The 18682-nt window shown below is 30.2% G+C and overlaps 2 protein-coding genes across 4 annotated transcripts; one reads left to right on the top strand and one right to left on the bottom strand.

The window, feature by feature from the left end:
* The first annotated feature begins 7373 nt into the window (after positions 1-7373).
* On the top strand, positions 7374-12449 carry LOC123914412 (laccase-15-like). The gene is made up of 6 exons (XM_045965557.1): positions 7374-7616; positions 7906-8057; positions 8162-8406; positions 8522-8650; positions 10948-11892; positions 12170-12449. The coding sequence occupies exons 1-6, from the start codon at positions 7500-7502 to the stop codon at positions 12298-12300; spliced, it is 1719 nt and encodes a 572-aa protein (XP_045821513.1). The 5' UTR covers positions 7374-7499; the 3' UTR covers positions 12301-12449.
* A 475-nt stretch (positions 12450-12924) lies between these two features.
* LOC123914415 (protein TIC 22, chloroplastic) lies at positions 12925-16850 on the bottom strand. Of its 3 annotated transcripts, XR_006811824.1 has the most exons (9): positions 16467-16812; positions 16304-16366; positions 16002-16076; positions 15714-15761; positions 15097-15156; positions 14340-14411; positions 13455-13490; positions 13196-13373; positions 12925-13122 (listed from the first exon to the last, which is right to left on the bottom strand). XR_006811824.1 is itself a non-coding variant. In XM_045965560.1 (8 exons), the coding sequence occupies exons 1-8, from the start codon at positions 16779-16781 to the stop codon at positions 13284-13286; spliced, it is 759 nt and encodes a 252-aa protein (XP_045821516.1). In that variant the 5' UTR covers positions 16782-16850; the 3' UTR covers positions 12925-13283. The 3 variants fall into 3 exon arrangements, 2 of the variants coding, with proteins under 2 accessions (XP_045821516.1, XP_045821517.1); XM_045965560.1 differs by having other exon boundaries at positions 12925-13373; positions 16467-16850; XM_045965561.1 differs by lacking the exons at positions 12925-13122; positions 13196-13373 and having other exon boundaries at positions 13468-14223; positions 16467-16813.
* Between the last annotated feature and the right edge of the window lie 1832 nt (positions 16851-18682).

The following is an 18682-nucleotide window of genomic DNA, read 5'->3' as shown; positions in this document are numbered from 1 at the left end:
TCTAACAACACAATAGAACAAGTTAAATATAGACATATAGAACTTAAAATCTCCAAAGGAAATTCATATTTATAATCAAAACATAATTTAGAATCAAATAACTTTTTTAATCATCTTTACCGAAAAATAACTTTCTAAATTATTTTTACCGAAAAATAATTTTCTAAATTATCTTTCGAAGAATAACTTTCTAATCATCTTAAGTGACCTTTCTCAAGAAAAAAAAAAATGTTTTTAACGTGTTTAGTATAAAATTCTAAATCATAAAAATTTCATCGAATTCAAATGAACAACTTTTATATATAATAGTTCCATTTAGGACTAAATTTTTTTTCATGTGACTTATAGATAATCACGTACCTCTTTTTGTTCTGATGGTGTGAATCACCAAATTATAGCTCCACACATATTTGGTTTCAATGAAATGCATATACTTTGTTTTAACTTGGAAGCTCACAACTACCATGATAGGCCTTAGAACACAGGGGTTCGGCCATCCACAACAACATAGAAAAAGCTATATTATAAAGATAATGAACAAGCTTCCAATGACAAAATGGGAGAGCTGCTTGGTTGCTTAGAAATTATGTTGTTTCTAAACTGTATTTTTCCATCGGCGGCTGTGATAATATTTGTGTAACCAATCACCATAAAGTTTTTTTTAAAATATTTTTTATAAGCAAATAATTGAATTATAATGAGTATAAGGTATACTCAACCCTTACAATTCGGTGAACCTCCATTATATACTATGGAGGCAGGCTAATGGATCAATACACCAATCAGAGAACTTATAACAAGAATTGTTCCATATACGACCTATAAACCAAAACCACGTAATAAAAGTTATCTGATCCACTATGACAGACACATTAATTAGCAACAACTCATCTAAACATTGTGTTGTTTCGAGCACGCCATAAACTCCACGTGGTAGCTAACCAAATTAGATGACGACCTTTAGCATTTTTATTATTCTTCACCAAAACCCCGAAACTGTTGAAGTGGCTCCAAACCTCCTCAAAATGAATATAAGTCACTTTCATCGACTTAAAAATATTCTTCCACACACGTAGTGAGAAAGAGCAATTAAAAAACAAATGATTAATGTCTTCCTTCTTCTCTATAACAAAAAGCGCAACACCATTCACGATGATTAACAATAATTCCTTTCCTCGTCAAAGCCATACGGGTCGGTAATCTTTCTAATAATAACCTCCATCCAAAAACATTTACTTTTGATGGAACATCATTCACCCATATAACTGATGCAAAGCATGCACAACATTCCCATCTACTATAGTTGATTTAACACTATTTAGAAGGAATTGATATGCCGAATTCACAGAAACATTACCGCTATGATCCGGTATCCATCTCATGCTATCCATTTTGTCCTGCTTAGGACTAACATCGGCCAACAAATACAATAACTATGTTGCTGCTTCTGACTCGGTTGAAGACAATGTTTCAGCCCAACAAATATTCCAAAACCATTTTCCATTATGTTCAAAACCTATGTCTGTTACAAAATAATTTGTCATAGAAGTTTCAATATATAAAGCTGGATATAAATCCCTCAAACAATCATATTGTGTTAATATATTGTGTTAATGTGAAAACAATTTTATTCTCCCATAAAACTTAACGGTTTCAAATTGATGAAAAATAAAATCACCATAAATTAAATAAATATGAGACTTAATATATTTATTTCCTCAAAATACACACTAGTATGCTATAACACACTAGTATGATCTAGTACCCGATATGAGACTCAATTTTATTTTCAATTCACACACCAATGTGAACTTTGTTCCAACAGCTACCCCTATTTTCTTTAGTGTACATCTGTCCTTGGTGATAGCGGTGGACAATCGTGGAGCCAAAATTACTAGAGAGTCTAAGTAAAATTTTACATGGAATTTAATATATGAATAAAAATCTTAATTTTGCTCTAAACTAACCCTAAAAATCTAAGTTCTACCTTAAACTAACATCTAAAAATACCAACAACTTCAATGTGGGGGCAACACATAAAAATGTTTATTTATTGGTTAAAATATAATCGAAGGAGTGAGGTCAGTTACCCCTATTTCCTATAGCGTACATTTGTCCCTGGTAATAACTGTGGACAATCACGGAGCAAAAATTATTATATAATCTGAGTAAAATTTCATGTGTGATATAATATATGAATTAACCCCTAAAAATCTTTATTTTTGCTCTAAACTAATCCTAAATATCTAAGTTTTACCTTAAACTAACATATAAAAATATCAACAATTTCGATGTGGGGGCAACACATAAAAATCTTTATTTATTGGGTAAAAGATAATTGACGGTGTGGGGTCAGCTGCCCCATTTCCTATAGTGTAAATCCGTCCTTGGTAATAGCGGTGGACAATCGTCGAGCCAAAATTATTAGAGTTTAAGTAAAATTTTACATGTGATATAATATATGAATTAACTCCTAAAAATCTTAATTTTGCTCTAAACTAACCCTAAAAAATCTAAGTTTTACCTTAAACTAACATCTAAAAATACCAACAATTTCAATGTGAAGGCGACACATAAAAATGTTTATTTATTGGTTAAAAGATAATTGAAGGAGTGGGGTCAGTTGCCCCCATTTCCTATAGCGTACATCCGTCCTGATAATAGCGGTGGACAATCGCGGAGCCAAAATTATTATATAGTTTGAGTAAAATTTCATATGTGATATAATATATGAATTAACCCCTAATAATCTTAATTTTGCTCTAAGCTAACCCTAAAAATCTAAATTTTACCTTAAACTAACATCTAAAAATTCAACAATTTCGATGTGGGGCAACACGTAAAAATGTTTATTTATTGGCTAAAAGATAATTGAAGGAGTGAGGTCAGCTGCCCCATTTCCTAGAGCGTACATCCCTCCCTAACAGGGGCGGAGCCCCTCATGGGCTGGACAGGGCCATGGCCCGCCCCAAGATTTAATTTTTTTTTTCAGGTTTACTCTTTAGCGGCGGTTTTAAACCCCAGCCAAATAGTCTGTTTAGTTTATTAATTCTCAGTTTGCGGGGGTTTCAAGCACCGTCAATTTGGACCACCAGAATTCTTTAACAGGTTTCCCAGTTTGCGGGGGTTTCAAACCCCCTCTATTTAGACGATCCAGAATTCTCAATTATAAATTAATAATTCAAATGTCCTTCTTAATTTATTTTTTTGAAGCATCCCTTCTAATGTTTTATTGTTTAATATTTATAGAAATTTTAGAATGTGTAATTTATTTTGTGAAAGTATTCAAGTATATTTTTTTGGAGAAAAAAGTACTCAAATTTTTATTTAAAATAGAGTTTGTGTATAAAAATTCATATTTGATCAATCTTTTGTTAAAAAAATTTAAATTTATTTATTGAAAATGGTAATGGTTCACCTATTGACTCTTTTTGAGATATCTATATTAGACACGCCCTCAATATGATATGTCTTTTTTTAGTAATTTTTTTGTATATTCGATTTATATTCGTAGCGGCCCACCCCAACCTTTTGGGCTAGCTCCGCCACTGGTGATAAATATGAATTAACCCCTAAAAATCTTTATTTTTGCTCTAAACTAACCCTAAAAATCTAAATCTTACCTTAAACTAACATCTAAAATTATCAACAATTTCGACCGGAGCTTGAGCAACTGTCTAGACTTACTGGACTAGAACCGCCCCTTGTGGTGGGGGAAAGGAGAAATAATGCAGTTTGTAACTGGATATATGTTTGAGTTGTGTGTTTTGACCACCATTATATAAACCATGTTTTGTGGTGAATGAAGTACCAAACAACGAAGTATAGAAATTATTAGGGGTTTCAAATGCTAACCATTACAAATAAAAATCGATCCGTAAAAACCGAATATTTTTTGATATGTTTTGATTCCTTTTGTGCATACTGTTAGATCAGATTTTGGATTGATTTTTTAAAATCGAACCAAACCGCATACATATATTTTGATACTCATTTATCTTTTTATTAGTATGAATATATAGTGCATTAATCTATTTTTTGTTCATTTTAAATTTTGTTAATACTATTTGTTAGTTTTATTTAATCTACTTTTTACTTTTTGATAATTGTCATTCTCAAATATTAATTATATGTTATATTTTTCATCAAACTTAATATTTATTTCGGCAAAAAAGTCAAAATATTATTTTATAGTGTTTTTTATATTATTAATAATTAATAAAAAAATCCGGTCAAAAAAAATATTTAATAAAAAAAATATAAAATTTATAATTTGAAAATTAAAAAATAAATCCAAATTAAACCACATAAAATTGAATCGGATCATTTTTTTATTTGTCATCCAAAATCAAACTGAATCACAAATAAATTTATTTTTGAATTGGATTAGTTTTTTTTACTTAAAACTAATTCAAATTGAACCAGGACCACTCCTATTAGGAGTCATTCTTTTTCTTTGCATCACTTGTCCACAGGGAGGGTGCTCCAACCCCCAACCCCCCACCCTCTCCCATATGCATGCATGTTTTATATGTATTGATTATGACTGTTTACTTGTAGTGGACTAGTGGTTCAAATGTCTATTAGTTTGCTAATGACATTTTCTAATTTACTTGATGTTGTTTTAGGTGCATGTAAATAAATTTTTGTGACTTTAGATATGTTTTTAGTCATGTAAAATTACGAGTTTTTAAGTATAGTTTCTTAAAGATTTTATTTTTAATTAGTAATAGACCCGTGTTATCGTACGGGTCGTAACGTTACGACGATATTTTTTTAAGTTATAGTTTGGTAATCTAAATTGAAAGAAAATGTTTTTAAAATTTAGATGTAGTTAATAAGTATTTAGAATTTTGTTCGAAATATGCAGACAAATATATTTTTTGCAAAGTGTTAATTATGAATTTCGATTAGTTTTAAAGGTAAAAATAGTTATATGGTGTAAAATTGTGAAAAGACATATGATTCACTTTGAACATGCACCTAAAAGACATAAGATTTTAAATAGTTACATCATTCTTGTTAACCAACAAAAACATTGAAATACAAAGTTAGAACTTATCCCGCATAAAATATATTTTTTGAAATTTTGATTAGTTAGAATTTGTCTCGTATATGATAATTAATTTTAAATTTATATAAGTTCGAAATTATCCCGTACAAAGTAGTTTTTTTTTAATTATAATTTATAACTTATCTCATGTTTAATAAATATTTCTCAATTTTTTCAGTTAGAATTTATCTTGTACAGATAGTTAATTTGGAATTTATATAAGTTAGAACTTATCCCGTATAAAATAAGTTTTTTGAAATTTTTATAATTTAGAACTTGTCTCACATATGATAATTATTTTGAAACCTTTATAAGTTAGAATTTGTCCATTATATGATAATTAATTTGAAATTTATAAAAGTTAGAACTTATCCCGTATAAAAGTTTTTTTTTTTATTGAAATTTTTATAATTTAGAAGTTGTCTCACGTTTGATAATTATTTTGAAATTTTTATCAGTTAGAAATTGTCTCGTATATGATAGTTATTTAAAATTTATATAAGTTAGAACTTATTCTGTATAAGATAGTTTTTTTTTTTTTAATTTTAATTGGTTACAACTTTCTCAGATTTGATAATTATTTTCAAATTTTTATCAATTAGAATTTCAGATGAATACTATAAAAAAAATGCATATTAGAAAGAAGAGAGAAGTGAATAATATGAAAATGAGTGAAGATATATAGAATTTTGAATAAGTGATGGGAAAAAATTTGAATTTGAAATTTGGTGAGACATTGGGAGAAACAAAAAGATGTCACATGTGTTTGTGGCTTAGATGACTTAGTTTTATTCAAACTGAAAAAGACATAAATGGCTCAATGTCTTGGTTACAATGTAAAATCTGGTTTGATAAAACACTTTTCCACTCACAAATGCCCCAAATGGCTCATATGACTTTGTTTCATTTGAAAAGGAGTGTACTTTTAGTTCAATCATCAATTTTTGGACATCAATATTTATCCTCATTTGAGACACATGACAACACTTTAAACAAGGGTAGTTTACACTTATCCAGAACAATTAACTTTCTTATATAGATTAGATATTTAATTGTATTTTATAAGGACTATTTTGAGAACTAAAAGTATTGATTTGTTGTAAATTTTTAAAATAGGAACTATTCTTACTGACCGTAATATTTTAGAGAATTAAAGCTACTATAAAAATTTAAAAGGACTAAAAACAAAAAATATTGTGATTTTGTAAAGACATATTTTATCCGCTAAATGCATTCAGATGTTCTTTAAGTATTACATTTGTAACAGTTAGGTTTTTTAAATTTTTAGATAATAAATAAGTCCTTTAATGTTTTTAATTTGTTGCATTAATTGTTACATTTCCAGTTCATCTCCTCCAATGCAATAAGATAACTGGAAATGTAACAGTGTAACAAACTTTTGTAACGGAGGTTAACTGCAAAGTAACACTACAATAAGTTAGAATTTTTTTTCTTTTGAAGAAACAATAAGTTAGAAAGTTAAAGATATAATTGTTATCTAAAAACATAAAACCTAACTGTTGCCTTAAAAAATTTAAAAACCTAACTATTACAACTCCAAAACTTAAAAAACCTTGAATACATCTTACCTATTTTATCCTACTATTTATTATTAAGAAAATTCGTCCGGTCATTGATTTCTGAATCTATCCCTACTTGTCTATGTATTTTTTTTTTTTTGACTAAGTCTATGACTATGATGTTTCCAGTTTCCACGTTTAGATATATGATTTTACTATATTTTTTTTATATGTATTTTAATCTTATTCTTTTTGCATAATTAGGAAAGTTATGGAAACCTTATCTTCTTTTTTTTTAATGGCCAAAAATTCAGCGGTGTTGTTATGGAAACCTTATCAAGAATGTTATCTGCGTGAAAGAAAAAGCAAAAGCATATTCATGGTAATATATGTTGACAAATATGAATCATTGTTATTTTTTTTTTTATAAACAATATGAATCATTGTTATGGTAATATATAATAGAATATAATATTTTAATCTTATTCAAGAAAGTCATAATTTTTTAGTAAAAATATGAAAAATAAAAATATTTTAATAGAATATAATATTTTAATCTGTATTTGTCACTTGTAGAAAATTCATATTCCTTATTCATTTATTTACCTTTGTAGAAATTTGATTTCTTTTTTAAATATATAATTCATTCATGGTATCTTATAGTAAAATAAGACCTTTTGAATTAATTAATTAATATTATTTCAAACAACTTTTAGCTCAAAAAAAGTTTCTAATATAAAAAAAAATTAAAATCAGCATACAACTTTAAATTTATTTTTTTAGTCAAAAAAATAAAAAACATTAACTTCAAAGTAGCATTTATGAGCCAAAAAAGTTGGCCAAACATCTTTTCACTTAAAGTATAAAACCCCCTTCAAACACAAATGCATTCATAACCCAAAATTATACATTTTCATTCATGAAAAATGTCATTTTACAAAGATTTGTTCCTTCAAATTCTGTTGATTTCTTCTTTAATTGCTCTTAGTTCCCAATTCCAAACTCGAAGTCAGTTGCAAACTCGAAGTCATTATAATTTTGTTGTGAGTCCTCTCATTTTGTGACAATTACTTTTTATTTTTTATTTTTATGGATTTTTGTTACAGTACAATTACTTAATGTTACATATAGAGTAGCTATCATAACCATATATAATTTGCATATTTTTAACTTGTTTACTAAACTAACATTGTTGCATGAAACTGTTTGGTATGTAATTGAAACACGTATGTATAATATTAGTCACATATATACAATAGGAGTATCGTAAGTTAATCAATACATACATGTATGCATATAGTAATATATGTAATAATCGATTAAACTTTGCAGGTGGAAGAAGCCAATTACACAAGACTGTGTAGCACAAAAAGCATATTGACTGTAAATGGAAAATTCCCAGGGCCAACTATAAGAGTCCTCCATGGTGATACAATCTTTGTTAATGTTCATAACAAGGGAAACCAAAACATAACTATACATTGGTATTCATTTTTTAATTTTTGATGACACATGCAACAAACACAACAACATGGATGGTAAATTAATTGAAGTTTTTAATTGTTACTATAACTGATTAAATGAACAGGCATGGAGTGAAGCAGCCTAGGAATCCATGGACAGATGGTCCTGAGTACATAACTCAATGTCCAATTCAACCTGGAAAGAAATTCAGACAAAAATTGATTTTTTCAGAAGAAGAAGGGACTTTATGGTGGCATGCTCATAGTGATTGGACTAGAGCAACTGTCCATGGGGCTATCATTATCTATCCTAAAATTAATAGTTCCTACACTTTTATTAAACCTTACAAAGAGATACCCATCATATTTGGTATGATTTTTTTTTTAATTTTTTTTTTATCATATGTTGTGTATATTAGTCTGGAGTATATATAGTTAAATAGAAAGTTTTTTTTTTAATGTTTTATTTAATTTTTGCATACTAGCTGAATGGTGGAAAAGTGATGTCAATGAGGTCTTGAGAGAATTTCTTCAAAATGGAGGAGGTCCAAACTCATCTGATGCTATTACTATAAATGGCCAACCAGGAGATTTGTATCCTTGCTCCAAGTCAGGTAAATATATAAATAATACTTTTTTTTTTGTTACTCTAGTTCAAAGAAAAATTGACACTTATAATATGAAATTCGGCCGATAGATCAATAATGATATTATAATCAACTCGATAGTATATAATTCGAAATAGATCGTTCAAAACAAAATTTGATATAATTTGAAATTATAATACTAGTAAAAAAATTACATTAATACAATAGAGTGCGCTGGATATGCACAGATGCTGTAAAACATCCTTTACATGATTAACCAATTAAATTTTGCCACATCATAAATTAAATTTTATTAAAAAAATCAAATGAAAAATCTTTGCAAATCATCCCACGTTTTTCTCTCTTCAGGATGTCCATCTCTACAACGCAACCAAATCAAGGAACTGATCGTTTGGTATTAGTGGGACTATTATCAAGCCACCACCAATATATTTGTTGATTATTTCTCATCTTCTCTTTCACTCTTTTCTTTGATAATCACTCGCTTCGCTTCGTACCATAATATATCTCACTTTGAAGAAAAAATTTGTACCAAATTATATGTCGTTTTACAATATCAATAAAACATTATTTTTCCTATTATACCCTTACTTTTTTATTACTTTCTCTTATTTCAATTCTTCAATTTATTTTTCTTATACAATTAATGAAGTATAATTTTATAAATTAACTCAAAAATTCTTTTTTCCATACCACAATAATTACATTTCTTAATATGCGTAAAAATGTTAAAAGTGACATATATTATGGTACGGAGAGAATAATAATTAACTCCGAGATTCGATTGTGTTAATTGCACAAACAGGTAGACAACAAAGATGTTAGTGGAGGAGATAGTGGTTAGGAGTTTGAATGACTGACACTAGTGGTTAGGAATTAGATGCTTGTTGTATTTAATTAAATAATTTAAATAATAATAATAATATGATGTATCAGAAAAATGAAATATTATTGGTCGTACGTGTAAAGATAATAGTACACTTATGTTCTTTAAATCCAATATAAAATCATTTAACTTTTTTAATTGATCATGCGACCATTACTTTTTAGCTTACATCACTTTTTTTTTTATAACTGTTTAAACTTTAAACCACTTTTCATTTTATTTTTTAAAGTTACTTTAAATGATTGTAACTAGGTACTTAAAACTTAAACTCCCTTATAGTACAAATAGTATACTATATGGTCAATTATATTGAATATACATCTAAATACTCTTACTATCCATTTCAACCACTTCAATAAATATCTTATCGTCAATAAAATAAATAAATATCTTCGTTGTTCTATTTGAATGTGTTTAGCCGACAGAGTTTGCATAAAAATGACATTTTTTCCACCATTGTTATAATTGCTTCGTGATGCTTCATTTCCTCGGTTCCTTCCTCATCTTTGTCTGCAAATTTATTTAAATTAATTTTAGGATTTGGAGGCATATACAAATCAACATCTAATATTCCCTCCAGTCCTATATATATATAAAAAACATTCCATTTTTTAGATTAATCGTGAAATTGATGTATCTAGAAAATAATATAGTCTAAATACATAAATTATACAATAAGTTTAAAAAGTAACATGTTTCTTATATATAGAACCAGAGGAAGTAGTACTTTTTTTTCGCTCTTCAAAATATTTTTTTTGTTTACAATGAGCTGAGAATCAAATCCAAGATCTATAACATACTACCCAAACCCCTCACCACTACATTACCTAATGGCTTGAAATCAATTTTTTTTTTTATATAATTAAAACTTCTACATTCATTCACGGAGTCTTCATATTTTTAATTTGGTCTATTTCATGAATAGTAAATAGTCAAAAAGAAGAAAAAAAAAGAGAATATGTAAAGTAAAGAATGACATTTATAAAATGAATTCGGTAGGGACAGAGACATTGCACTATGTGTAGTTGAGGTTCGAACCACTGACACTCCACATATTTACTTTTAAGGTGAAATTTATAATTAATAGGCTAGATGACAAAAAAAAAAATCATGTATTATGAGATGGTTAAAATAACACTATATAGATGTTTATGAAAATGTTTTAGAAAATAATATTATGGCGCATAACATTATATACGATGGGACGTTCATGTAACTAAAAACTCTAAATAACCATTAATAATATACGATGGGACGTTCATGTAACTAAAAACTCTAAATAACCATTAATAATATACCTACACTTTAAGAAATTTATATCTCACCTAAAAATAAATGAAGAAATATATCTTATATTTCAAACATTTTTATATCTTTGATGTTTGGCTCTAAACGTTCAATTTCTTTTATTTTTCAGAAACATTCAAGCTAAGAGTGGAGCGGGGAAGGACATATCTTCTACGTGTGGTTAATGCGGCAATGAATCTCATTCTGTTTATGTCAATTGCTAAACACAATCTCACTGTTGTCAATGTTGATGCTATGTACACCAAACCAATGACAAGAGATTACATTTGCATATCACCAGGAAACACAATGGATGTATTGCTTCATGCCAACCAAGAACCTGATCACTACTATATGGCTGCAAGAGCATATTCAAGTGGAGTAGGAGTAGATTTTGATAACACCACAACCACTGCTATAGTACAATACAAAGGGAGTTCTACTCCACTTTCAACTCCTTCATTACCTAATCTTCCAGACTATAATGACACAACAGCAGCTTTTGACTTCATCACAAGCATTAGAGGCAAACCTGATAACTACTCTCATGGTGTCCCAAAAAAACTCAACACTCATATGCTATCTACACTTTCTATCAACACCTTTCCATGTCCCAATAACCAATCCTGTGAAGGCCCAAATGGAACCAAATTAGCTGCTAGCATGACCAACATAAGTTTTCAAGCCCCTAACTTTGACATACTAGAAGCTTATTACTATCATATCCATGGGGTATACAAAAAGGGATTTCCAAATTTTCCACCTGATATATTTAACTTCACTGCAGATTCTTTACCTTTGACCTTGCAAACACCAAAGCGAGGAACTAAAGTTAAAGTTCTAAAATATGGCTCAAATGTTGAACTTGTTTTCCAAGACACAAATTTGATTTCAGGGTTAGACCATCCCATGCATCTACATGGATATAGTTTCCATGTTGTTGGATATGGATTTGGTAATTTCAACAAAAGTAAGGACCCCATGAACTACAATGTGGTTGATCCTCCGCTTGTGAATACGGTGACAGTGCCTAAAAATGGATGGGCGGCTATTAGGTTCGTCGCCACCAACCCTGGTATGTGGCCTACTGAACTTATATTGTTTATACATAGTAAACATCTTTTTTTTAAGGTAACCCAAGTCATCGTAAATTTATTGGAAAAAAAAACAAAGAAAAAAATTGACATAAACCTAAATCCATGCAAAATAAACAACAATTATTTAAAACAAATGATTCTATCACTACCCTTGGTACGTGGGATTGCAATATATACTATATTTAACTATTTCCCTCTCATTTTGCTTAATTCAAAACTCCTTGTTGTATGAACTGTGTGTGCATTCAATTACAGGAGTATGGTTCATGCACTGTCATCTAGAACGCCACCTCTCTTGGGGCATGGAGACAGTGTTTATTGTGAAGAATGGCAAATCTTTGAAGGGAACACTAATGCCTCCGCCGCCGGACATGCCCCCATGTTGATGAATCTTTTAGACTTTTCTTATATATGCACAATAATAAATTTTATAATATTAACATTCAAAAAACTTATTGCCCCTTTGTCTTTCATTCATTTGTAATTATCCTATGTTTATTAATGATTATTAATGAAATGATTTGCATTGGTCCAATATTTCCCTATGCTTCATGAAGGCAAGTGTTTAAATTTTGAAGAAAAAAGGTCCAATTGATAGCATAAATTGTATGTCTTTAATTTGATTTTACATTTTATTATAAGTAACTAAATTAAAAGGGTATTTATTAAGTTTGATAACTCGTGAAAGTTCATTAGAAATTTAAATAGTTCCTAAACTAAAGTTTGTAAATGGATCTCTAAACTTGTCGATTATTTGTAATTAGGTCTTCTCTTAACATGCATCTTTTTAATTGGATCCCTAAAACTATTAATAATTTGTAATTATGTCCTGAAATTTTAAATAATTTGCAATTAAATCCCTAAATTAAGACTTATAATTAAATCCCTAATTTGCAATTATATATTTTTTTTAGTACAATGACATTTTAAAATCTTCACACATAGTTCAAAAACCTGCAACTAATTAAACCTATAATTCCAAACCCTTATCCAAAGACCTCACCCTTAACTCGTGCAAATGTAGATAACAGTTGTTACCAAAATGAAAATACTGTACATGTATTAGTAGGAACAATCTCACGCATGTAGTATTTAACATACTCAACAATGGTAGTTCCATGGGACCCTAAACTGAAATGGACATTGGCGGTTATGCCCTCTCACATATAGACATACCTTATATCCATTGTAAATCTTTAAGGCAGTATCTGCACGAGAAGGAATTTCAATTGAGCAGAAAAGAAACAAAACTATTGGAAGGCAGCGGTCTTGACATCTCACCAGCTGACTGGAAAGTGTCATTGATAGCATTCAATTTGCTCAAGAAACCCACATAAACTTTGGTTAGCTTAAGTTTGCTCCCTGGGAATTAAGCCTTAATTTCTTTTATATGTTGAATGTGGCGTTTTCCTGGGGGAATAAAAATCAAATCATCCCATCCCGAACCCCTTTCACTCGTCTGCAACATGGGAGAGAGAATTATCAGAATCCAAATTAATTCCCTGCTTATAAAGTATAACCAAAAGGAAAACTTTACTACCTCCATTTTTTTCAGTACATCTTCGAAGGTACCAACCTGCTTAATATCAAAAGTAAACAAATAAATAAGAAACCTACAAATGAATGATAAGTTATATACAAAACACTCTAGCATATGTAACTTATTTTATCATTTGAAAACTCTCACAAACTAGATATCTAGCAGAATATCAGAATTGAAATCAGCACATGAGGATTATGTGATTATTCATATCCACACGCATGCAAATCTATTTCCTGTTTATTTAAGAAAACGTGACTTTCTCCCTTTTCTCCTAACATTTTCCATGAAATAAAGATCACAAAAGTGTATGCTATGAACTATAACCCATACAGAGGGTTTCAAATTGCTACTTTCAGATTGAAATTTCCCATCCAAAAGATGCATTGTTAGCCATAAAATTGAAGAAACATAAACAAATCATACCATTTATTGTGCTAAAACTAATTATTGCATCAGCATAGTTGTTTGCTTTCAAGGCCATATAGTTTTGTTCAGAGCAAGATATAAATAACATCAAGTACTTTTTGCCTAAACTATTGACTTAAAAGGAATTGATGACATGGCAACCTGAAAAATGCATTACAAATGCAAATATATTTACACAACACTATAATTCAACCAATTGTCCAACAGGTTTACAAATGGATCATATTGCCAGTTAAATGTTACTAATATTTATTCAAGATGAGTCTTGGACATAATAGGAGAAATACAAGATGCTGCCTCGTGTGTGTTTGTGAATATATATGGGAAACCAGTAACCAGCCTGACAAGTACATTGGAATGTCAAAAGTATATTAATTGATATTTAGAAACTTTGGGTGCAACAAGTTTCCCATAGGCACTAACAAAAACAAGAGCAAGAGATGACATATTCTATACCGTTATCTGCTTAGAAACTCCAGGACCTTTAGATGCCCTGGAAACCTTCGATAGTTCCTGTTCAATATCTTCCTGTCCATTTAACAAGAAAATGATAACTACATATAATTATATTCCATCAAGCTACATTCCTAATTAAATTTAGGGTAAATTGCACTTTGGACTTTGGTCCCTCTCTTATGGCCTGCCTGGGTCTCCCTATTTTTAATTTATCAAGTTTAGTCTCTCCATCAAGTTGTCGCCCAATGTTTAACGGTGATAATGATGTGGCGGTCAAATGCTGACGTGGCGATGAATATGCGGAGCTAAAATGGCCTTACACACACACACACACATACTCGTTATATTCATGTGGCAATAAGTTAATGTAGTGGTTAAGTATATTAGTTTAAAAGCCTGCCTGGGTGTGAATTCGAGTTCTAGGCATGCTACTTTTCTGAAAAATAATTTTTAAAGTCCAAGTCCATTTTTATAGCCACATAACACCATGTCAGCAATCTTTAGCAATGTCAGTTCCACGTATTCAGTGTCACATCAGCAATAGCCCGCTACATCATCAACATAGTTAAAAATCGGATGACAACTTGACAACAGGACAAAAGTTGCTTAATTTAAAATATGAAGGACTAAAATTGAGAAATTTAAAATAAGGGGACAAAAATTGCATATTAACCATAATAGAGGGGCCAAAATTGCAATTAAGCCTAAGATTTATTGGGTAAGTGAAACACTAAAGATGTGAATGGGTTAGACAAACCTTAGAGAAATATACAGGGCAATAACGCCTATTCTTCCTCTTCACAACCAAAAGGTCTGACTGTAAGCACATGTGATTATTAGTCAATAGGTAAAAAAATAATGTGATCAATAATTACTACGGACATGTAAATTAGACAGACGGGGAAATACTAAAATAATTAGATGGTTTTTGAGCTGACTTCCGGTCTCTAGTATTTATAATATATACTCCCTCCGTCCCAAAAAGAATGACCCAGTTGACCGAAACACGCATGCCAATGCATAACTTTGGCGACTAATATCTTTAATTGTATAATAGTAAAAATTATAAAAAATTGATATTTTAAAAATACTCATCGAGACGAATCTAACAACATCTTATATGTTAATATTTATTTTTATTTATTAGTAGAAAAATATGGTCAAAACAATATATATGAATAGTGCATATATTCAAAATGGGTCATTCTTTTTGGGACGGAGGGAGTATTACTTAGGCAGTGAGTTTCAGTGAACATAAAGTATAATGAACTCCAAACAGAGTTATTGATATTATGTACATTAACCAAAAGACAAACTTGTGCTATTTTGTAACTCCTACCCACACCCCATCATTGCCAACGCAAGAAAACATACCTGAAAAACAGGAACTCCATCAAAACCTTCTTTGTTGGCAGCTCTGAGCTGGTAAACACAAGTAAAATTAAGTTAAACACAACCCAGCAGTTCAGTGCTTGCTCATATATGCTACCTGTTTAGTTACAGAATTATTTCCCACACAGCAGCTATCATGCATTACATTTTAAACTAATAAGACAACTCATTCAACATTGACAATACTAGCGGACTAAGATGAGGAAAATACTAGTTTGGCTTTTATGTGAATGCTGTGCGCAACAATTATAATTTAGAACTGATGCTAACCTCCAGTGCATTCTTTATTTGAACAGGGTCGGGTAAAAATCGGAATGCAATACCTTCCACCTTCAACATGTATACCTATAGCACAGGAAGAATAGTTGTATGTAAAAGATACGGAATAAATAAACACCATACATAATATGCTCCAAGAACTTTTCCTAATACGTGTAACTTTTCTAACTAGAAAAAATCATAGCCACTAACCATTGGTACAGGTTTATGTAAAGCACTAACTTCTCATAGCAATGATTAATTGAGAAAACCAGCATTATCATTATCATAAGATAATTATGAAATTGAAGTACCTGGTCAAGTGTTATGGGAACAACTTTAGGATTGCCTCGAATATCATTTTTCCGCGATCGAACCTAAAACAACAAACAATAAATTAACATTGTGAAATCAAGAAAATTAAAATTAAAATAAAATTAACAAATTATTGAGAGAGAGAGAGAGAGAAACAGAAACCTGAGCAAGGAATGCTTCAGCGTCTTCTTGGCGAAAGCAAAGCAATCCAATGGACTTAGCACCTTCAGCATCAGAAATAAGAACGAATTCATTGTTGGAACTGCTGACGGTGTAAACGGAGGTTCCGACGAGGGATTTGGCGACGTTTTTGGTAGTTAAAGTAGCGGCGAAAGCGGGTTTGGTGTGAGTGTGAGATTGAATTAGGGTTCCGGCGAGTCGTTTGGTGTTTTCGAAATGAGTAGCGAGGTTGTTACAGTTTTGATGGATAAACCTTGAAAATGATAGAAGAGGATTCCACTGTCCCTGAGACTCCATTTTTGGTTTCTACAACTAACTTCACTTCTAACTCTAAATATGGATTCTGTCTTAATTATGGGTTATGCTATCTACCTTGTTTCGGCCCAATAGTTAATACGAGTCCTATTTTTGCTCTTCTGGTCCCCCATACTACTCCCAGGCCCCCATCATGACCATAATGCCCGTTTTTATAGGTTTCATCATATTCAGTTGAAAGAGTTTAATTAATACTTTCAAAGTCACTCTCGACGGGAGAATCCAGGCTATTCAAGGGCTTTGGAATTTACAATCCGAAATAATATAAATTTGAAATGTAATTTCTGAAACCATGTTAAATTAGCTAAAGTTGGGTTGTTAAGCGTTTGCGAAACTTATACTCTAAAACTAGGCTCTTGAATTATAAAACCAGGGTTCGGAAAAAGCATTCAGAAAGTATGCGTTTTCAGAATCTATTTTCCAAAAATATTATCATTTCGGATTGTATGGACCAAAACACATTGAGCCCTAAATTATGGGTATTTTTGGATTTTTTGGGATCTGGGAACAACACGAAAGCCTAAAAAGCAAAATTCCACAATTAATAGTAGAAATTTGGACTTTGGAGTCCTAAAAAGCATAAAGTAATGGACTCATGTGAAGTCAAGAGCTGACATACACTGCGAACTGAGTAGCCTCTAACTGGATAAGGTTGTCATTGCCACTAATTCGAGGACTGAGCCTGCAAAATGAAATTGTAAAGTAAAGCTCGACACTCCCCAACATCTCCTCTCATGCCCACAGTTATCTCCTCTACACCCAAGCCTCCCCTTTATCACCCCACCCTAATGAAGACATGTTGGATCCTGTACTTTGGAAAATTTAAATATAAACAAAAAAAATTAAGGACTAAAAATTTCTTACTCCATATAATGTGAATCTCAAATTAATCCTTATAACTCATTCAAATTTATGCAAAAGGTATATGTTGCAAAAAATTACACATTAGTCCCTATTATTATTTTAAAATTTTGTAATTTGGTCCTATATTTTTTAAAAAATTAAATTTATTTCCTATAAATTTTCAATAAATTACCAAATTGGTCCCTAATATATTTTTAAAAATTATGCAATTGGTCCCAACAAAGTTAATTTAAAAAAGAACTTACTACTCAAACTAAACAAATAAAAAATAGTAATGAAGGAAATTCAATTGAAGCATTTCAAGTACTTAGAATTCTAAATTTTCTTAATACTCAATTAACTAATAGTGTGTTTGGATGAGATAATTTTTTGTAATAATATAATTTTAGAAGATAATTAAAAACAACACAACCTTTATGAAGTATTTATCAAAGTTAAATTCTTGGAGTTTTAAATACCACTTCATAAGTGGTTTTTACATATTAGTCCTATTCTTGCGACGGTGTGTTGATCGTCGTCTGATTAGTATGGTGTTTTGGATTTTCCGTCTTGTTACGGTGTTCTTTTAGTTCATATTGAAAGATCAACTTCAACCAATTGCAGATTCAATCAATGATTTGGACGTCAACGTTGCAGATCCGGAAATATAGATATTTTGGTCACTTTTATTTTATCATATTATTTGTAGGCATTTTGCCGTTATATGCTATTAACTTGGATGTTGTGAGTTTGTTTACAGATTCATCCTTTTCGTTTTTAGCGAAATTGAATTTATATTTGATGTATTGTATCAATTATTTGAATGAATATCTTATTTTTGGTAAAAAAAAAATACCACTGAAGAATAAAAATTTGAAATTTCTCTCATACTCAATAAAAACGTGAATCTCAAAATTGTCATTATAATTTTTTAAAAACATGCAAATAGAGTTTATTAAAAACATTATTCATCATGTCTTAGCTTAAGTGAGCCTACACATGACTGTTTTGTTTTGTCAAGTAGTGTCTATCTCTTTATT

The sequence above is a fragment of the Trifolium pratense genome, linkage group LG3 (assembly GCF_020283565.1).
Source record: "Trifolium pratense cultivar HEN17-A07 linkage group LG3, ARS_RC_1.1, whole genome shotgun sequence".
NCBI classification, from domain to species: Eukaryota; Viridiplantae; Streptophyta; class Magnoliopsida; order Fabales; family Fabaceae; genus Trifolium; species Trifolium pratense.
This window is presented reverse-complemented; position numbering and strand designations above follow the sequence as displayed.